The following is a 23,346-nucleotide window of genomic DNA, read 5'->3' on the forward strand; positions in this document are numbered from 1 at the left end:
TATTCTCTGTATTTGACCCATCACCCTTTACCACCCCCTGGGAGGTGAGGGTAGCAGTGAGCAGCAGCGGGGGCTGTGCCCGGGAATCATTTTTGGTGATTCAAACCCCCAATTCCAACCCTTGATGCTGACTGCCAAGCAGGGAGGTAATGGGTCCCATTTTATAGTCTTTGGTATGACTCGGCCGGGGTTTGTGTGACAATCATTGGTAATTCAACCTTAACTTTAGTACATTTTCCTAAATAGAATCACTAGGCCACCTACTCAGTGGCCTAGTGGTTAGAATGTCCGCCTGAGATCGGTAGTTGTGAGTTCAAACCCCCGGCCGAGTCATACCAAAGACTATAAAAATGGGACCCATTACCTCCCTGCTTGGCACTCAGCATCAAGGGTTGGAATTGGGGGTTAAATCACCAAAAAATGATTCCCGGGCGCGGCACCGCTGCTGCCCACTGCTCCCCTCACCTCCCAGGGGGTGATCAAGGGGATGGGTCAAATGCAGAGGACAAATTTCACCACACCTAGTGTGTCTGTGACAATCATTGGTACTTTAACTTTAACTTAACTAGAACGGAGGAAATCTGCATTCTTCTCCTTTTGGCCGACATGGACTCTGCAGCTTATTTTCCGACCACGCCCTACTCCGTTGCAATTGGTCAGGGCGTCGATGGTGTGCTGCCGCTTTATGCTGCATAGAGACACGCCCTAGTCAACCGGTTATCAGCCAAAGAAAGAATTGGGTATATAATTGTACAAATGTTTTGTTTTTTTTTTGCAAAAAAGCTAGTTGGTCTTTAGCAAAACAAAATGTTTGTAATGCCAGTTTAAAAACACGATTCTTACGTCCAATAAACCACTCTCTTTTCAAGAAGAAGCGTTATATATCCTTCACAGGTTGCCATACATCATGGGCTTCCAAACAATGTGTGTTGAGAGAATTCTAAAAAATCGTGACTGCTCACCAGATTTACGAGTGACATGAAAATGAAACCACCACAACAGAGAATTGGGTTACAAAAATGAGATCCCCTCGAGCAGCTGGATGCAGAAAAGCACAAAATGGCAGGGCGGGAGATGAAATCAAGACAGGCAGGAAGGGACATTTAAGTAAATGGAATTATTGAGAGCATCATTTCAGACGGCTGCTGTTTTGCTGCCGCCGAGAGAAAACGGGACGAAAGGGCGAGACCGTGAGAGGTGCAACTGAAAAGATGACGCCATGGCTTGGGCAGCTGCCAAGATATCGATTTGGAAATTAGCATTAGCGTGAGTGGTGGACAGAGTGGGGGGCGGGGCGTACAAGCTGCCGGGCCACAATTGAATTATGTCTTGACAAGCAGGACTGACGACGACGACGGCCTCTGCACCGCTTCCCCATTGCCGCGCCATGACATCACCGCTTGGCTGCCACAGAAACACATTATTTACCGTGTAAGGTTGATGCAGGGAAATGCACTAGTTGGTATATATGTGCATCAAATGACAAATAATCTCCATCCATTTACACTGCAAAAAGTCAGTGTTCAAAAACAAGAAAAAAAAACACAAAAATGAGGGGTATTTTATTTGAACTAAGCAAAATTATCTGCCAATATAATAGGGCTGCAACTAACGATTAATTTGATCATCGATTAATCTGTCGATTATTACTTCGATTAATCGATTAATAATCAGATAAAAGAGACAAACTACATTTCTATCCTTTCCAGTATTTTATTGGAAAAAAACAGCATACTGGCACCATACTTATTTGGATTATTGTTTCTCAGCTGTTTGTACATGTTGCAGTTTATAAATAAAGGTTTATTTAAATGTATTTTATTTTATTTTATTTATTTTTTTAAAGCCTCTGCGCATGCGCATAGCATAGATCCAACGAATCGATGACTAAATTAATCGGCAACTATTTGTATAATCGATTTTAATCTATTTAATCGATTAGTTGTTGCAGCCCTACAATAGAACAAGAAAATTTGGCATGTCAAGACTTTCCAAAACAAGTAAAATTAGCTAACCTCAATGAACCCAAAAATACCTTCAAATAAGTTTATTCTCACTAATAACAAGTGCACTTTTCTTGGTAGAAAAAAAAGACACCTTTTTGCTCAATATGTTGAAAAATATTCTTAAATGAAGTAAATGCTAGTGCCGTTATCTTGACATAATGGTATGCGCTCGGCATTACATTTCTTGAAACCAGCAAACTTACACTAAAAACTAGTTTATTGTTCTTAATGGAAAGGCAACCACTTGTTACTCTCGGGGTCTCCTAGCCGCTCAGGCAAATCATATGGTCTAAAGATGCATTTTTCCATCGATACCATGACATCATCGCGCCAAGTGCGTGCTCTTTCAGTCTATACAGCCCGGCCCCCGGCCAAATTTTTTTTAATTGTAATTTTGAAGAATTTATCTGAATGTGCATGAACTATTTCTGTTCAAAATGGTTAGGAATGTCACATGTTAAATGTTTAAATATTAACTGTCAGTTTACTGTACTGTGCCAACTGTACTACTATATGAGTACGTATTTTCTATTGTTTCATTGAAAATAAAACAGCAAAGTCCATTTGGCTGTCATCTGTCTTAATTATGAGACACATTCGTGTCAAAATCATGATTTTTTTTTTTTCATACTTGAAGTAAAAAAATATTTCTTTAAAAAAGTAGTTTTTATACTTGTGAGTGTTGATGACACAGCTTTGCAACAGTTGATATTCTAGTTTCAAGCATGTTTCACTCAATATAGGTCATAAAATCTCAGCAACAAGCTGTAATATCTTATATCTTAATATCTTAGACAATTTAGGCCCAAAACCCTTAAAACAAGTAAAACACTCTTACATAAAATCTGCTTAGAGAGAAGAATTATCTTATCAGACAGAAAATAAGCAAATATCACCCTTATTTGAGATATTTCATCTTACTTAGATTTCAGTTTTTGCAGTGTAGGGCAGGGGTCGGCAACCCAACGTGTTGAAAGAGCCATATTGGACCAAATATACAAAAAAAAAAATCTTTCTGGAGCCCCAAAAAGTTAAAAGCCTTATGTAAGTGTTATAATGAAGGCAACACATTTAAACTGCCAAAAGGTATAGATGTGTGTGTCCAAGTTAAAGGAAAAGACAGGCTGTCTTCTTCTAATGGATCTATTACAATCTTTGCAAGCTGGGTAACGTTTGCTGTGGTCTGGAACAACATGGTGACATTTGCTGTGGTCTGGAACAACATGGCACACAATCAGAAATGCAGCCAATATGTGTCATGAGACATGCAAAATATAAATTAAATACACAGAGGACATAAGTAAAGGAAATTAAATGAGCTCAAATATACCTACAAACGAGGCTCAATGATGCAATATGTACACACAGCTCGCCTAAATAGCATGTTAGCATGGATTATTAGCACTCCAACAAGTCAATAACCGCAATAAAGCTCACCTTTGTGCATTTACGAACAGCATAAAACCTTTGGTGGTCAAAATGAGACAAAGGAGTAGTAGCATAAAACACGTCTTTCTGTGGCAGCAACGGGGAAAGTCGTACATGTAAACAAACTACGGTGAGTTCAAGGACAGCCGAAATTAGTAGGACAAAACTGCGCTGGCCAAATATTGTCATCAGTGAAGCATAAACACAAACATATTAAACAGTGGGCTTTTTAACACGTAGGAAGGTTTGTGTCATGTTTGTCCTCCTACAAAAACATTAAAACAACAAATATATTTTCCCCCCATCTTTTTCCATTTTTGGGGGAGAGGTGAGCTACACCTGTCAATCACACACCTACCAACAATTCACAATGAAAATGTTGTTGTTGGTAGTGGTTTGGAAAACTTTTTTCACCAAGTACCACTTCGGAAAACACTTGTCTCTCCAACTACCGCCATAATGACCAACATTAAAAACCAGTAGCGAAGTAGGCCTATTTAATCATTAAAAACAAGGCAGATTTTTATGTTGAACAATTACATTTAATATTTTGACCACTGTAACGGTACACACAGTTTGAACGGTAACACTGTGTTTGAATATTTAATTAAGTGATTCTTTGTACCACAGTTTGAGAATCAATAGACCAGGGGTGTCAAACTCATTTTATCTCAGGGGCCGCATGGAGGAAAATCTGTGCACACGCGGGCCGGACTATTAAAATCATGGAATTAAAACTAAAAAATAAAGACAACATCAGATTGCTTTATTTGCAAAAAAAATTAAAGAATCACGCTTTTCCATCTGGCAATCTGATGAACGAGTCTGGGTTTGGAGGTTGCCAGGAGAACGGTACATTTTGGACTGTATTGTGCCGAGTGTGAAATTTTGGTGGAGGAGTAATTATGGTGTCGGGTTGTTTTTCAGGAGTTTGGCTTGGCCCCTTAGTTCCAGGGAAAGGAACTTTGAATGCTCCAGTATACCAAAACATTTTGGACAATTCCATGCTCCCGACCTTGTGGGAACAGTTTGGAACGGGCCCCTTTCTCTTCCTACATGACTGTGCACCAGTGCACAAAGCAAGGTCCATAAAGACATGGATGACAGAGTCTGGTGTGGATGAACTTGACTGGCCTGCACAGAGTCCTGACCTGAACCTGATAAAACACCTTTGGGATGAATTAGAACGGGGACTGAGAGCCAGACCAACATCAGTGTGTGACCTCACCAATGCGCTTTTGGAAAAATGGTTGAAAATTCCTATTAACACACTCCGCAACCTTGTGGACAGCCTTCCCATAAGAGTTGAAGCTGTAATAGCTGCAAAAGGTGGCCTGACATCATATTGAACCCTATGGGTTAGGAATGGCATGGCACTTCAAGTTCATATGTGAGTCAAGGCAGGTGGCTAAATACTTCTGGCAATATAGTGTATGTGGCCGCAGCTAATTCAGGAACCTGTTAAGAAATTATTCTACCATACCATATGGTAGAATCTACCATATGTCAAATTTTATATTGTAGATATGTATTGTTATCGGAGTTACAGCATATATCGCGGTTTAGATTTCAGGCCGTATCGACCATCCCTACACATTCTGCTTGTTCCTTTCCGCAGCCGACCTCTGACCCACACTCCTATCAGCCCACTGTGCACTTGTGTTTGTCGTCTGGTGTGGCGCCACAAAGAAAAGGGCCGAAGCGACGCTTTGGTTCTTTGCCGTGTCGTGCAGTGATCAGTCCAACTTCCTCTGATCCGCCGTGTGTTGCACTTTTCATCTCCACGCATGAAAAACTGTGAATGGAGAAGATTTAAAGAGGGAACTGAAACCACTTTGTGACCACATAACTGCAACATGACTCACTGCTGTAAACTAAGCAGCGCTGCGCCCCCTGCTGGCTATAAAGCGTCAACGCTAGTGCATAATAATAAAATCTGGTCTGCTAATAAGATTGTCCTTCAAAAGCTACCTCTCGTGTCTCGGCAGGCGTCCACATCCTGATCGCTGTTGGCGCGGTGATGATGGTGGTGGGCTTCCTCGGCTGCTACGGCGCCATCCAGGAGTCTCAATGTCTGCTGGGAACTGTAAGTCGCCGTGTGTGTGCATATTCAGCAACTTAAATCCAGGTCAAATATTCAATGTTTATGTGATTACGTTGTTCCTTCTGCAGTTCTTCGCTTGCCTCGTCATCCTGTTTGCCTGCGAGGTGGCTGCTGGCATCTGGGGCTTCATGCACAAAGACACTGTGAGACAACACACACATTCTTCTATTTGTTACCTTCTTGAGACCTCCGAATAATGCCTACCTCTTTGGGACCACCCTTTCTAGATATATAAAGATGTGTATTTACAAAATTATTAATATATACAAACTATGTAAATATAAAAAAGCTTGTTGTGAAAAATGAGTTACAATTTCACAAGGAAAAACTTTGAATTTTGGCAGTATTATAATAAAAGTCGTAATTTTACTCAACGCAAGTCAAAATGTTACAAGAGAAACTGAACATGTGTGCAATATTATGATAAAAGTTGGAATTTTACTAAATTACAGTCGCAATTTTACAAGAAAAGCTTAACATTTTGGCAATTTTATCAAAAGAGTCGTAATTTTAACCGACAAAAGTCACAATTTTATAAGAAAACGTTAAAATTTTGGTAATATGATAATAATCGGAATTTCACTTGGCAAAATTATGACATAAGTCATAATTTTACTCCAAAAAATGTCACTATTTTACAAGAACAACAAAAACATGGGCAATATTGTGATAAAAGTCTGAATTTTATATGACAAATGTCACCATTTTGCATTAAAAAGTAATAATTTTACTACAAAATATTGCGATATTACAAAAACAAGCAAAGACACTGTGAGACAACACACACATTCTTGTATTTTTTATTTTCTTGAGACCACCGAATAATGCCTACCTCTTTGGGACCACCCTTTCTAGATATATAAAGATTTGTATTTACAACATTATTAATATATACAAACTATGTAAATATAAAAAAGCTTGTTGTGAAAAATGAGTTACAATTTCACAAGGAAAAACTTTGAATTTTGGCAGTATTATAATAAAAGTCGTAATTTTACTCAACGCAAGTCAAAATGTTACAAGAGAAACTGAACATGTGTGCGATATTATGATAAAAGTTGGAATTTTACTAAATTACAGTCGCAATTTTACAAGAAAAGCTTAACATTTTGGCAATTTTATCAAAAGAGTCGTAATTTTACCCGACAAAAGTCACAATTTTATAAGAAAACTTTAAAATTTTGGTAATATCATAATAATCGGAATTTCACTTGGCAAAATTATGACAAAAGTCATCATTTTACTCAAAAAATGTCACTATTTTACAAGAACAACAAAAACATTGGCAATCTTGTGATAAAAGTCTGAATTTTATATGACAAATGTCACCATTTTGCATTGAAAAGTAATACTTTTACGAGAAAATATTGCGATATTACAGAAACAGAAAGAATATGAGAAATTGTTCCCAATTTTATAAGAAAAAAATCGACACATTGTGAGAAATACTGCTTCTTAGTTCATTTATTTTTTGAATGTTTTGTTTGTAATTGTAACTTCAAGTTATTACAGTATGTCTCTATATACATATTTATTTTTATTTGTGTTATTAATTTTGGACAAAGGGGGCGCCTTTGAATTTCTTACACATACTTGTTATTTCATATGCTGACCAAAGGAGCACTTTGGTCAATTTGAAAAATCCTTTCTTTTTGGGACCACTCCAATGTTGATAGATTTCACCACCAGGGGTGCAAATGAGACATTTTATATTAAATGCAATGGTTTTCCGTATTGGGACCATGATTTCGGTCCTGACTTGTTCACCGGTCCTCATATGGAAGGTACTTTTCTTTGTTGATGTCTCAAGAAGGGTAGAAATACAAACACACACGTACACACCCACAGAGCACGACTGCAGCCTGACTTTCTCCTCTCGCGGGTGTCTCAGGTGTCCAAGGAGATGATCAACTACTACGACTCAATCTACGACAAAGTCACGGCACAAACCTTCACTGACTCGGAAAAGAAGAAGGCCGCCGCTTCAGTGCTGAAGATCTTCCATGAGACGGTAGACACCCACCACACCACACATAAAAAAACACTGCTCTCCAAGTACCACCATAATGACCTTAAAAATAAAATAGCGTAGTAGGCCAAAGTATTCATTAAAAACAAGGCCGATGTAGCGCTGGACGATTTTAACAAAAATAATACAAACGATCATTTAGATTGATATTGTAATCACAATTAATTACACGATTATTCAATAATTGGTTAAACATGAGTATTTATTACACCGCCAAAACTTCAAGCAGTGAAAGTAGAAAAAAATAATTATACGTATAACTTATTTTTAACACTTTAAGTGGACTCTTTTGGGTTCCCCGGAAGTGTGATTTATTTATTTATTTAAACTAACCTATTTGAGTCTAATTACACCTCAAATATTCGTTCTTGAATTTTTTTTGGGGGGGGAAGTATTGCATATTTTGTGTTTTTTGCCCTAAAACAGGGTTTGCTTTGACAAAAAGGGCATAAAATGTAAGAAAACAAAATGATATTGACGGATGGTTCTAAGGCCATGTCCACACGAACACAGGTACTTAATAATGGATTAGATTTTATATCGCGCTTTTCTATTATCAGATACTCAAAGCGCTCACAGAGAAGTGGGAACCCATCATTCATTCACACCTGGTGGGGGTAAGCTACATTTGTAGCCACAGCTGCCCTGGGGTAGACTGACGGAAGCGAGGCTGCCAGTTTGCGCCTACGGCCCCTCCGACCACCACCTATCATCATTCATTCACCAGTGTGAGCGGCACCGGGGGCAAGGGTGAAGTGTCCTGCCCAAGGACACAACGGCAGCGATTTGGATGTCAAGAGGCGGGGAGCGAACCTGCAACTCTCAGGTTTCTGGCATGGCTGCTCTACCCACTACGCCATACCGCCCCTTCACTTAATGAACGCATACTTATCTCTGCGTTTAGGCCTCTTGTCCACACCCGGACGCATAATTTTGTCTTTAAAAACGCAGACTTTTGCAAACGCTGGCCAAAGTGTAGAGATCCAAAACTCTCCGCTTGGCATCACGGTTGTGCGCTGTCATTTACAAGCTCAACAACACTGCCTTGCTGCCTTTTAAACACACTATAAGAGGACTTACTGTATGTTTCAATGTAAACATGCTGCTCTTTTTACTCAACATCAACAAAAAAGACATCAAAATGGGCTTTGCGACACTCCCGCCGGCGCTAATGGCAGTCAGCTGTTTTGGATATGATCGCTGTCGAACCTCCACCTGATGGGACAACTTTGACAAGCAAGACTTTTTGCTCTGTGTAATAAGAAAGATGCAACATTATCTTATGTTTTTAGTCTTTGTTTAACGACAAATCATGAAGTTAACCTACGTGAAGAGATATCCGATAATATCGGACTGCCGATATTATCGGCCGATAAATGCTTTAAAATGTAATGACTTTTTAAAACGCAGCTTTACAGAGTGGTACACGGACGTAGGGAGAAGTACAGAGCGCCAATAAACCTTAAAGGCGCTGCCTTTGCGTGCCGGCCCAGTCACATAATATCTACGGCTTTTCACACACACAAGTGAATGCAATGCATACTTGGTCAACAGCCATACAGGTCACACTGCGGGTGGCCGTATAAACAACTTTAACACTGTTACAAATATGCGCCACACTGTGAACCCACACCAAACAAGAATGACAAACACATTTCGGGAGAACATCCGCACCGTAACAGCACTAACGCTTCCGGGACGCTACAATATACACCCCCCGCTACCCCCTAAAACCCCCCCCACACACACACACACCTCAACCCCGCCCACCTCAACCTCCTCATGCTCTCTCAGGGAGAGCATGTCCCAAATTCCAAGCTGCTGTTTTGAGGCATGTTAAAAAAAATAATGCACTTTGTGACTTCAATAATAAATATGGCAGTGCCATGTTGGCATTTTTTTCCTTGAGTTGATTTATTTTGGAAAACCTTGTTACATTGTTTAATGCATCCAGCTTGGCATCACAACAAAATTAGGCATAATAATGTGTTAATTCCACGACTGTATATATCGGTATCGGTTGATATCGGAATCGGTAATTAAGAGTTGGACAATATCGGAATATCGGATATCGGCAAAAAAGCCATCATCGGACATCTCTATTGAATAGTTCAATACTTGTCACCCATTGGGCCCAAACGAGCATTACATGGGTTCCTTTTGTGCGTTTGAAGGTTAGCAGTTTGAAATCTCACCTGGGAGTTTTTTTTTACATTTTTCTTTTTTTCAAATTCATTTTTGTTTGTTTTATTCATTTGCATTGTGTTTTTGTTTGCAACCTTGTTAGAATAGGATCTAAAAATGAATTATATAAACTAGGGCTGCAACTAACGATTAATTTGATAATCGATTAATCTGTCAATTATTACTTCGATTAATAATCGGATAAAAGAGACAAACTACATTTCTATTCTTTCCAGTATTTTATTGGAAAAAACAGCATACTGGCACCATAATTATTTTGATTATTTTTTCTCAGCTGTTTGTAAATGTTGCAGTTTATAAATAAAGATTTATTTAAAAAAAAAAAATTTTTAAATTAAAAAAGCCTCTGCGCATGCGCATAGCATAGATCCAACGAATCGATGACTAAATTAATCGGCAACTATTTTTATAATCGATTTTAATCGATTTAATCGATTAGTTGTTGCAGCCCTAATACAAACACTTTCTCTCAAAACCTCTTTCGGCCCTATTGACTGCCATTATAACTGCTATTTTTGAAACCGACTTTAATCCTGGGGTATTACTCTGCTTTTTCATGAAAACCGAGAGGATCTCGTTCTTGCAGAATGAAAACCGATATTGTTTTGGTGTGATTGCAGAAAAGTGATGCATAATTCTGAGCTTTGATGAGCGTAAATGAGTTAAACTGGCCTTGATAAACTCAACCAAGTCCTGCCTGCTTTGTCTCACTTTCTAGCTCAATAGGCACACTGCAAAAACTGAAATCTAAGTAAGATCAAATATCTCAAATAAGGGTGATATTTGCTTATTTTCTGTCTGATAAGATCATTCTTCTCACTAAGCAGATTTTATGTTAGTGTTTTACTTGTTTTAAGTGTTTTGGTCCTAAATGATCTCAGTAAGATTTTACAGCTTGTTGCTGAGATTTGATGACCTATATTGAGTAAAACATGCTTGAAACTATAATATCAACTGTTGCAAAGCTGTGTCATCAACACTCACAAGTACAAAACTACTTTTTTAAAGTAATAATTTCTTATTTTAAGCATGTACAAAAAAAAAATCATGACTTTGACACAATTGTGTCTCATAATTAAAACAGATGACAGCCAAATGGACTTTGCTGTTTTATTTTCAATGAAACAATAGAAAATACGTACTCATATAGTAGTACAGTTGTTATTAGTGAAAATATACTTATTTTAAGGTATTTTTGGGTTCATTGAGGTTAGCTAATTTTACTTGTTTTGGAAAGTTTTGACAAGCCAAATTTTCTTGTTCTATTGGTAGATCATTTTGCTTAGTTCAAATAAAATAGCACTAATTTTTGTAATTTTTTTTTCTTGTTTTTGAACACTGACTTTTTGCAGTGCACTGTAAAAATATATTTTTTTGTCTACTGAATCAATGTAATGTCTATTTTGGATCCTAAGAGTAAGTGTGTAAAAAGTGCAGTTTTTTTCCCTAGTTGGAGAAACTGTTTTTTTTTTTTTTAATTATAATTATTTTTTTACAATCACTTTCCAACAATATGCTCGTCGTCCATGTTAATAGGCTCATCTTATTCACTTGTTTGAACCCGAAATATTCCCACACCGGGCATTAGGCTCACTCTCGAATCGCGACTCGCGAGGCTGAAGCATCTTGTGTGTGTACGCGAGCGGTCCTGCCTCCGCCCACAGAGACAAAGATTGTGGATGACTGACAAGCAAATTCACTCTTGTTCATTTAATTCCGCTACTGAATAAACGCACCGAGAGCGATGCACAGAGTGAACCCTCTTGTATCCTGTTTGAAAGCGAGACGAAGAAAACGCACATTGTCGGACATATCTAATAATGATAATAATAATAATAATAATAGTTGTTTTCACTGTGATTGTGTTTGGACTAATGAGTGTGTTTGTGTTGCAGCTGAACTGCTGCGGTAAAGGTCAAATCGAGTCCTTCTTCACCCAGTTGACGGACAAGATTGGTGTCACCGACCTGTGTCCCAGCTCCGGAACGTCAATTGTAAGTGCCTACGCCAGAATTTTTTTTTCTCATAGGGATTAAAAGTGTGATGTGGTAAACGCAATGCATTGTGGGTCCTGCGGGCCTCTGCATAAATGGCTTATTTACGCGGCTAGATGCACAACTCTGTGCTCAAGTTCTTCTCTTTCGCAAGTTCAAAAACATGCCGCGAACGTGCCGCATCATTAAATGCCACAATCGTTGACACGGTTGCTTCTGGGGTGGGGAATAAACTATTTGGTGAGATTTTTCTCATTCCCAGCGTGAAAGCTAAGCCAAAGAACTCGGATTAGTGAGCTAATAAAGAGACTGGCCTGATAAAAGCCTGGATAGCAACCGTGAGACGATTAAACATGACTTTTTACGCCATCACCTGGTATATGTTTGCTTTTTTTAGACTGGTACGTTTGAATCAAAGCCTGTTTTAGTAGCATTTAGTAGGATGTTTGCGTTAGCCAAGATAGCTGCGGGCTACAAACAACGTACTTTAAGTCATGGGTGAGCACAAAAATGAGTGAATGTTATTTTCGGAGCAGTAATTAAAGTACCGTATTTTCCGGACTATAGAGCGCACCATAAGCTGCACCCGCTAAATTTTAGAAGGAAAACATTTGTTTCCATATATTACACTATAAGCCGCAGATATATACACTATATTGCAAAAATTATTTGGCCACCCATCCAAATGATGCAGTGTTTCCCATAAACTGCCAAGATACCTGTGGCGGTGGGGGCGTGGCTATGGGCGTGGTCACAATGACATCATCAAGCAATTTGCATAATTTACTACAATGATTTGATTTTCTCTAAAAAGGCTAAAAAAATGTATACTTACTAATTAATAACAGTTTTGTTTTAAACGTCCATCCATCAGCCGGAGAATCGGAGCAGCTGGGGCAGTATTGCAGTCTCTCTGCCGCACTGTTGTGACGAAACGGGAGCTGAGCCAGAAGGCAAAGCTCTCGGTCTACCGAGCTATCTACATTCCTACTCTCACCTATGGTCATGAAGTGTGGGTAATGACCGAAAGAATAAGATCGCGGATACAAGCGGCCGAAATGAGTTTCCTCAGAAGGGTGGCTGGCATCTCCCTTAGAGATAGGGTGAGAAGTGCAGTCACCCGAGAGAGACTCGGAGTAGAGCCGCTGCTCCTTCGCTTGGAAAGGAGCCAGCTTAGGTGGTTCGGGCATCTCGTGCGGATGCCTCACGAGCGTCTCCCTAGGGAGGTCCTCGTTGCACGTCCCACTGGGAGGAGGCCCCGCGGCAGGCCAAGGACCAGATGGGGGGATTACATCTCCTCTCTGGCCTGGAAACGCTTCGGGATTCCCCAGGAGGAAGTCGCAAATGTTGCTCTGGAGAGGGAAGTCTGGGGGTCTTTGCTGGAGCTGCTGTCCCCGCGACCCGATTCCGGATAAGCGGTTGAAGATGGATGGATGGACGTCCATCCATCCATCCATCCATTTTATAATATAATTACAATACTTTATGTACATATTTATATACAGATTTGAACAATAAGTTATTCACTGAAATATATTTATTAATTGTGGTTCTTACAAAAAATATATCTTATAAAATATAAAAGCTAAAATGTCTCAAAGCTCTGCCCCTTTAATTAGTGCATACTAAATAATTTAACTTTAGCCTACTACTACAACCATATTATTTACCAGCAACATAAAGTGAAACAGAGGCAGAGGTGTCCTGCCACAGTCAGTAACAAATAAACAGAAAACAGTAGTGGTGGTAGATAGACACAGAGCTTCATCAATCTTTTTTTTTTTTTTTTAATTTTTTTTTATTTATTTTTTTTAATATATATATATATATATTTTTTTTTATTTTTATTTGTGGCGGACGTAATTCTTTCGTGGCGGACCGCCACAAATAAATGAATGTGTGGGAAACCCTGTGATGAGAATCAGGTGTCCTAATCACTTGGCTCTGTGTATAAAATCAAGCACTTAGGCATGGAGACTGTTTCTAAAAACATTTGTGAAAGAATGGGCCGCTCTCAGTGATTTCCAGCGTGGAACTGTCATAGGATGCTACCTGTGCAACAAATCCAGTCGCGAAATTTCCTTGCTCCTAAATATTCCAAAGTCAACTTTATTATAAGACAATGGAAGAGTTTGGGAACAACAGCAACTCAGTGCAAAAGTGCAATATATTTATCTGTACAGTAATCTATTTATTTATACATGCATCTTATTGCTTTTTTATCCTGCACTACAATGAGCTAATGCAACAGCATGTTGTTCTTATCTGTACTGTAAAGTTCAAATTTGAATGACAATAAAAGGAAGTCTTAAGTCTAATTACAATGAGAAACTTTGGAGGGGACCGCAGATGTGGGGACCCCCCCCCCCCCTCCCCGCACCCCCTGGGTGACCGGTGCAATGGACGTGGAGTGGATCTAGTTAATAGTGTGAGAGTCCAGTCCATAGTGGGGCCAGCAGGAGATCATCTTGAGTGGAGACAAGTCAGCAGCGCAGAGACGTCATCAACTGATGCACAGATGAGTGGTCCACCCCGGGTCCCGACTTTGAACAGCTAGCGCGTCATCTGTGGTCACCTAATAACCTCTCCACGCTGGAGGGGGGGGGAGAGCAGAAAAGAGACGGCAGATCAACTGGTCTAAAAGGAGGGGTCTATTTAAAGGCTAGCGTATACAAAGGAGTTTTAAGTTAGTTAAGTTTAGTCTTTATTTGAAGGGACAATGCACAGAAACATTAAGCTCAAAGACACATATGTTCTGTACCAGATTATAGTTAAATAGCTAATTTCCATCTGCAGTCCCTGGCTACCTAAATTAAAGGGATACAAAAATCATGCAATAAAATTATAGCATGTAATAATTAAGAAAAGTCATAAAATGCCCTTACATGGACACATACTTAATATACAATACAACCACACCTCATTTACATCATCACACAAAAGACAATACATGCTCTTGTTCACATCTGTCATCATTTGTAAAAACAACCATGATTTTAACACACACACCTCACAATTTACAACAAAAATGCTCTCATGGATAAATGCAAGACACATTAAGTTGATGTGTCAAACATAGTGCCCACCTTAGTGGGCACATAGTGCACAGTGCTCCAAATCCACTTTTTAACTTAAAGGCCTACTGAAATGCAATTGTCTTATTTAAAGGGGGATAGCAGGTCCATTCTATGTGTCATACTTGATCATTTCGCGATATTGCCATATTTTTGCTGAAAGGATTTAGTAGAGAACATCGACGATAAAGTTCGCAACTTTTGGTCGCTGATAAAAAAAGCCTTGCCTGTACCGGAAGTAGCGTGATGTCACAGGTTGTGGAGCTCCTCACATCTGCACATTGTTTACAATCATGGCCACCAGCAGCGAGAGCGATTCGGACCAAGAAAGCGACGATTTCCCCATTAATTTGAGCGAGGATGAGGAAAGTGAAAGTGAAGGACTAGAGGGCAGTGGAAGCGATTCAGATAGGAAAGATGCTGTGAGAGGCGGGTGGGACCTGATATTCAGCTGGGAATGACTAAAACAGTAAATAAACACAAGACATATATATACTCTATTAGCCACAACACAACCAGGCTTATATTTAATATGCCACAAATTAATCCCGCATAACAAACACCTCCCCCCTCCCGTCCATATAACCCGCCAATACAAATCAAACACCCGCACAACACACTCAATCCCACAGCCCAAAGTACCGTTCACCTCCGCAAAGTTCATACAGCACATATATTTCCCCAAAGTTACGTACGTGACATGCACATAGCGGCACGCACGTACAGGCAAGTGATCAAATGTTTGGAAGCCGCAGCTGCGTACTCACGGTACCGTGCATCCAACTCAAAGTCCTCCTGGTAAGAGTCTCTGTTGTCCCAGTTCTCCACAGGCCAATGGTAAAGCTTGACTGTCATCTTTCCGGAATGTAAACAATGAAACACCGGCTACGTGTTTGTGTTGCTGCAGCCGACCGCTAATACACCACTTCCCACCTACAGCTTTCTTCTTTGCTGTCTCCATTGTTCATTAAACAAATTGCAAAAGATTCACCAACACAGATGTCCAGAATACTGTGGAATTTTGCGATGAAAACAGACGACTTTATAGCTGGCCACAATGCTGTCCCAAAATGTCCGCTACAATCCGTGACGTCACGCGCAAACGTCATCATACCGAGACGTTTTCAGCAGGATATTTCGCGGGAAATTTAAAATTGCACTTTACTAATCTAACCCGGCCGTATTGGCATGTGTTGCAATGTTAAGATTTCATCATTGATATATAAACTATCAGACTGCGTGGTCGGTAGTAGTGGGTTTCAGTAGGCCTTTAAGATGGGACTTAATTGCTTCTACTGAGGTAGCAACTCTAACTGTTACCGGGAGGGCATTCCAGAGTACTGAAACCCGAATAGAAAACGCTCTATAGCCCGCAGACCTTTTTTTTTTTTGGCTTCGGCCAACAAAAAATGTGACCTTTGCTGGCAAAATTAGTCACAATGAGGAAATTTTAAAAACTGAGTTATTGTAATTTACACATTCTCCATCTAAAGACCTTCAAAATGATATATGGTTTGTTGGAATCGGACAGAAAATGACCGAGTTACATCCGATTGAAGTCGACCAGGTTTGAGGGTCCGTTTTGAGAAAAACCAGCTTAAAGTTTACTGTTCCAGAACAGAATGTTCCAAAACAAAACTCCATAGCAACCATACCTTAAAAGTCCTTGTAGCAACACCAAAATTGGTACAATTAAAGTCAAATCCCATGTCTAAAGGAAAAATATATATTCAACTCTATTGAAAACGGTTATGTACAAAAATTTCAACACTGTTATGTCACAGTTTTTTTGTTCACTGGTCAGTTTGTCAGCTGGTCAGCTGTCCGTAATATTCCTGACCAGCAGCACTAAGAAGATTCGCCGACTGCAGTGAATTTAGCGCACTTTCAACCGCCTGTGTACCCTCTCCACCTTCTAAATCCATTACGGAATGTAAAACAGTCTGACTTATCCACAAAAATAATAATTAAATGTTCGAAAATCACCTTTTTTCACCAAATATTCCGCTCGAATTATTGTGTGTTGTTTTTCATCAGGACGCTGCCATGATACCACAATGCACCGCGCGGGGTGATTCAACCAATGAGGGTACGCCTCACAGCGACCGCTTAGCAACAAGCCGGATTTGTTTACGTCGGGACAGGTTTAAAAATTCGAATTCTATTGGTTCAGAATGGCGTCATCGGGAATTCCATGCTCATTTTTAGAAAGTAGGTAAACTTGGCGTCACAATGATACCAAATATGGCGAGGGGGATTCCCCCTTATTGCCGCGAGTGTGCGTTGAAAACACTTGATTTTCTCAAGGAATTTTAACACAAAGGACTAATTTCTGAAGACATACCTCGTACAAAACCTTCAAATAAAGGTGATTTAAGATGTTTTCTTGCTATTTCGATGATTGCGATCGCTAGATTGTGGCTTTATGGACTCATTTTTGTGAAAATCTCAATTTCAACTGTAGTGGATTGTCCGAAGCTTAAGCAGGCAACAAAAGTAGTTTAGTACAACAAATTTATTTACCCATTATCAGAAGTGCAGGTTGAATTGAGTTTGTCGTGCAGACAAACCACAAGTTACTCCGGAGCCAACAAGACACACACAAGCCAAAATCACTCCCGAGTTCCCCATTTTTTATATGTCTGTTGTGCGTCATCGTTCCTTATCAAGTGCGTCAGTGTCTTGTTTTGCTTTTCCTATCTGTTCCATAACAACTCGAATCCTTTAGACAGTCAACACATTCTATAGACAGGTTGGCACGACTTAATATTCACTTTTGTCCCACAACTGGTGAAGTGAAGTGAAGTGAAGTGAATTACATTTATATAGCGCTTTTTCTCAAGTGACTCAAAGCGCTTTACATAGTGAAAACCCAATATCTAAGTTACATTCAAACCAGTGTGGGTGGCACTGGGAGCAGGTGGGTAAAGTGTCTTGCCCAAGGACACAACGGCAGTGACTAGGATGGCGGAAGCGGGGATCGAACCTGCAACCCTCAAGTTGCTGGCACGGCCGCTCTACCAACCGAGCTATACCGCCCCGGTATAACTGGTCCATTCAATGGCACAAAAATACAAGAGTATTGAAAATGAGCGGACATTCTTAAAAGACAAGAAATATAGGTCAAAAGGTCAGAAATTCTACTACACAACCAAGATAAAAAAATTTCACTTATTTGCCTGTAGGTCAAAATTAGCCTGTGCGTATTCCGACTCATTTTGCCAGCACGGGTCACAAATGGCCACCGCGGCCCCACAATGCATTGCCAAATCTTACCAAAACCCTTTTCCTTCGCTCCGCCCCTAACGTGTGACGCCTTCCGCCCCGCAGAGCTGCCACACCCGCATCCGCGAGCTGTTCTCCGACAAGATCTACCTGATCGGCATCGCCGCCCTGGTGGTCGCCGTCATCATGGTGAGTTGTCGCCGCAGCGACGGATCGCACCCGAGCTCGCCGACGTGGGCGCTGACCCCCCCCCCTCTCCCCTTTTGCAGATATTCGAGATGATCTTCAGCATGGTGTTGTGCTGCGGCATCCGCAACAGTCCCGTCTACTAGAACGGCCCGCCTCGCTCTTCCCCACCTCTCTCTCTCTCTCTCTCGTCCGTCTGTGAACAGGTATTTAGCCCGCTGGATGCACACCGTTTCTTCCTGATGCTGGAGCAAAGCTGACGTGTAGACGCCAGCTCACTCGTCTAACATTCTTCCATTCGCTGTTCCCACGCTTCCCGTCGTGCTCTTAGTATTCTCCGTTTTACCCCCGCCCCGCCCCCCCCACTGTTTGATGTATAAACTGTATGTAAATATATATATTAACAGTGCTTTATGACTGCCTGAGCATGGATATTGTATCTGCCCTCCACTCCGCCAGGTGATGCAACCAAAGCGCTCGCCTGGTTTGCGTCCTTTTTCCAGATGTTTCCGTTGTATAATCTAGAGAAAGTGCATATTTGATGAACACACGTTTTTATACGGCTGTTAGCTTTGCGTCCGACGCCATCGCGCGCTGTCTGTTGCCGGCTCGCCTCGCCCGTGTCGCCGGCGATCGAAACGAGCAGCCTTAACGACCAATCAGGCGTCGACGATGTCGGCGGGCGGGCGGGCGGAAAGTGTCTTGCTACATTTACACTCTGAAGTACTAATAACAGAGGACCTCGTTGCCTTGCATCCTCTTGTTCTCGTCGTCTGGTACGTCCCGAAGGGGCGGTGGAGGGGGGGCGCCGGATGAAGGCGTCGCACGTGTAGGAGCCGACGCCCGCCGTCGTGCTCTTTGCTGCGCTCTGATTGGCTGCCACCGTCCACCGACGCCTTCCCCTAACCTCCCCCGCACACCCGCCCCTGGTGACTTGTTTGCCCAAATATAAAGGGATTAAATGTATTTTACAAAGAAACTCATTTCTGTTGGTTTTTTTGTCGCTCAAACTCTACTTTCACATTCACACGTCAGTTTGAAACATTTGTAAATAAAATGAGCATGCTAACCCAGGGGTGGCCCTTTGCGCCTCACAGCTGAATTTTGGATGGTTCTAAAAATACTATTACCAAGAAAAAAACATAAAAGTAGAATAAAAGCAAAGAGGTGAATTGTAATGAGGGAAAAAGTTGCAATGTTCACTAATTAAAACTGTCATGCAGTGTAAATACTCAAAAAATAATCAATCGATGTTTACTTCTATAGCCCTAAATCACGAGTGTCTCAAAGGGCTGCACAAGCCACCACGACATCCTCGGCTCAGATCCCACAGGGATCACATCAGGGCAAGAAAAAACTCAACCCTTTGGGTTGAGTTAATAATCATAATAATGCATCTAAATTAATGTTATAAATTATTGACCTACTCAAGGCTCCAATTAGTTGACATTGAATTATCCACTTTGAAATATTTTTGGTGGAAAATATTGTATATTTTGTGTTTGCCATTAAAAAAAAAAAAAGGGGGTGTAAAACAAACATGATAGATCTGATGTGGATCTACCGATTTAAGCGTTAAAAGTAAAACTTATGACTTATTTTTAACAATTATGTGTGGGACCTTTTTTTTTTTATCCCTGAGATATGTGGTGGGATTTGTTTTTTAAACTGACTTTGCTCAGAAAATAACAATGAATAATAAATATTAACGTTATGAATTATTGATTGACATTTACTTCACATCAAATATTCCACTTTGAAATATTTTTGGGAAAATGTTGCATATTTTGTGTTTGGCATAATAATAAAAAAATATATATATATATAAATATATACATACATACATATGTGTGTGTATGTATATATATATATATAAATATTTTTTTTATTTTTTTTAACACTTTGACTTTATGAGTGGGTCCCTATTGAATCGCTGTGAATTTTAGTGGGATTTTTTTTTTCCGAACAGCCTGCTAAAAACAAAAATAAAATTAATGTTATGAATTATTGACCTATTTATGGCTCAAATTACTTCACATTAAATATTACACTTTGAAAAATGTATTTGGGGCGAAATGTATTGCATTTTTTTTCAGTTTGTCATTAACAAAAATGTTCTGTGACAAAAAGGGAATTAAAAAAAGTAAAACTTGATCTACAGACTAAGCGTTGAAATAAAAAATTTTTTTTAAAAAGAATTACTTATTTTTAACACTTTTTTGAGTGGGACTATTGTGGGTCCCTGAGCGTTTTAGTAGGATTTTATTTTTTTTAAACTGCCTTTGCTCAAAAAATAATGAGTCAAAATCAATGTTATCAGTTATTGACCTATTTAAGGCAAAAATAATAATACATGAATATTAATTTAAAAAAATAATAACAATCGACGGATAGATTTCAAGTTGATCTATAAAGTGTTGGAAATAAAAATATATATATATATATATATTTGACTTTTTTAACACGTTTACTGTATAAGTGAGCCCCTATTGGATCGCTGAAAATTTTAGTAGGATTTTTTTTTTAAACAGACTGTTAAAAAAATATAAACAAATTATGTTTTTATGAATTATTGACCTATTTACGGCTAAATATTTTTTGGGGGGAAATATTGCATATTTATTTCAGTTCATCATTAACTAAAAAAATCTATTACAAAAAGGGAATTACAAGATTTTTAACTCACAATCGGCGGATCTGAAGTTGATCTACAGACTTAAGCGTTGAAATAAAAATAAATTATTTTTTTACACTTTTTTGAGTGGGACCCTTTCGGATCCCTAAGAGTTTTAGTGGTATTGTTTTTAAACTGTTTTTGCTAAAAAAAAAAATAATGAGTCAAAATCAATGTTATCAATGACTGACCTGTTTAAGTATTTAAGACTAAAATAATAATAAATTAATTTAAAAAAATAAAAACTTATAATCAACAAATTTTTGAAGTTGATTTAGAGATTCAAGTTTTGGTAATAAAAAAAAAAATTGACTTATTTTTAACACTTTGACTGTATGAGTGGGCACCTATTGAGCGGTAAAACATTTTAGTGGGATTTATTTTTTTTAAACAGCCTGTTAAAAAAATAATCAAAATTAATGTTATGTATTATTGACCTATTTACGGCTCAAATTACTTCACATTAAATATTACACTTTGAAATATGTTTTCAGTTTGTGATGAACACAATTTTCTATGACAAAAAGGTGATTAAAAAAAATAAAAACTTACAATTGGCGGATCTGAAGTTGATCTCCAGACTTAAGCGTTGAAATAAAAATAAAAAAATGAATTATTTATTTTTTTACACTTTTTTGAGTGGGACCATTTTGGATCCCTGGGAGTTTTAGTGGTATTTTTTTTAAAACTGTCTTTGCTCAAAAAATAATGAGTCAAAATCAATGTTATCAATTATTGACCTATTTAAGGCTAAAATAATAATACATTAATTTAAAACAATTTAAACTTATAATCAACGGATAGATTTGAAGTTGATCTAGAGATTCAAGTTTTGGTAATAAAAAAATATATATTTGACTTATTATTTCAACTGGTGGGATTTAAAAAAAAAACAGCCTGTTAAAGAAATAATCAAAATTAATGTTATGAATTAATTTTCTATGACAAAAAGGTGATTAAAAAAAAACTTAGAATTGGCGGATCTGAAGTTGATCTACAGACTTAAGTGTAGAAAAAAAAAAAGACTTATTTTTTAATTTTGGATCCCTGAGAGTTTTAGAGGGATTTGATTTTTTTTTTTTAACTGTTTTTGCTAAATAAAAAAAAATAATGAGTCAAAATCAATGTTATCAATTATTGACCTATTTAAGGCTAAAATATTAATAAAAAAAATACACATTTGAAAATTAATAAAAACTTATAATCGACGGATGGATTTGAGGTTGACCTATAAAGCGTTGGAAATAAAAAATATATATATTTGACTTATTTTTAACACTTTTACTGTACTGTCTGTTTTGATCTACAGACTTAAGAATTGAAAAAAAAAATTAATTATTTTCAACACTTTTTTGAGTGGGACCCTTCAGGGTCCCTGAGTTTTAGTGGGATTTTATTTTCTTTGCTCAATGAATCAAAATCAATTTTTACTAATGATTCCCCTAATTAAAGAGTCTAATTACATCACATCAAATATTGTTTTTTGCCATAAAAAACTAGAAGGGATAAAACAGAAACTTTCTATGGACAGATAAATGTGAAGTTAGTCTAAAGATTCAAGTACATATATATAAACAATATTTCACATTTTTATGCCTGAGACCCTTCTGGGTCCCCAGGACCAAACATGAGTTGAGCCCTAAATATAAAAAAAAAAAGTTTGGACACCCCTGCACGCCTCTGTCTCATGTTGCCATGGTGACAGCACGCTGAGACGGTTAAGAATTCACGACTGCTGCCGCCAGGGGGCGCCCGACACTAAGAAATGGATCCAGCAGGTGTTTTTGTAGGGGATTATTTGAACTGGTCCTTCCAAGAATCTCCCTACTTTTTACAATGAGCTACAAACCTGCAGTCCGCAGAGATTAATGCGCACCATGTTGCCAAAATAAGACAAAGATGTGAGCAAAAAGTGTGCACAATGAGGTCCAGATGAGGTTTTAGTGCATGTGGTGCAGGAATGCTTTGAAGCAGCTGCACCCTGTCCTGCATGGAGCAGGTGAAGGAGGCAAAGGTAAACTTCTGATTTACTACTCATGCTTAATATCAAAGGTGTCAAAAGTTGAAGGAAAGATGCCTGCTCAAACGCAAATGCACCGTTTATAACTGAAACAACAAAACACAAGTGTTTTATTTTATGCTTATTAAATACATGTAGAAAGTGACTACTTTTGTACATATAATCAATAACCAATTAATTATATATTTTTTTATTTTATCTGAAACATTTTTTAAATTAAGATTATTGTTAACTGGATTATTGAACAAAATCCAATTGTTTTATTTTTGGTTATTAAATATATGTAGAAAGTGACTACTTTTCTACATATAATTAATAACCAATTAATAATTTATTTTTTTTATTTAAAAAAAATATTTAATTTTATTTAATCAGTTTTTTTTAATTAAGATTATTGTTGA

At 38.5% G+C, this 23,346-nt stretch overlaps 1 protein-coding gene across 1 annotated transcript in view; it reads left to right on the forward strand.

The window, feature by feature from the left end:
• The window catches only part of LOC133630497 (CD81 antigen-like), a 58,253-nt gene extending 39,023 nt beyond the window's left edge, over positions 1–19,230 (forward strand). The window contains exons 3-8 of the mRNA XM_062022112.1: positions 5,423–5,520; positions 5,607–5,681; positions 7,430–7,549; positions 11,668–11,766; positions 18,171–18,254; positions 18,335–19,230. Of these exons, the coding sequence (XP_061878096.1) occupies positions 5,423–5,520; positions 5,607–5,681; positions 7,430–7,549; positions 11,668–11,766; positions 18,171–18,254; positions 18,335–18,397 (539 nt within the window). The 3' untranslated portion in view covers positions 18,398–19,230. The remainder of the gene's footprint in view (positions 1–5,422; positions 5,521–5,606; positions 5,682–7,429; positions 7,550–11,667; positions 11,767–18,170; positions 18,255–18,334) is intronic.
• Positions 19,231–23,346: the final 4,116 nt, after the last annotated feature.

Source organism: Entelurus aequoreus, linkage group LG02, assembly GCF_033978785.1.
Source record: "Entelurus aequoreus isolate RoL-2023_Sb linkage group LG02, RoL_Eaeq_v1.1, whole genome shotgun sequence".
In the NCBI taxonomy this organism is placed as follows: domain Eukaryota; kingdom Metazoa; phylum Chordata; class Actinopteri; order Syngnathiformes; family Syngnathidae; genus Entelurus; species Entelurus aequoreus.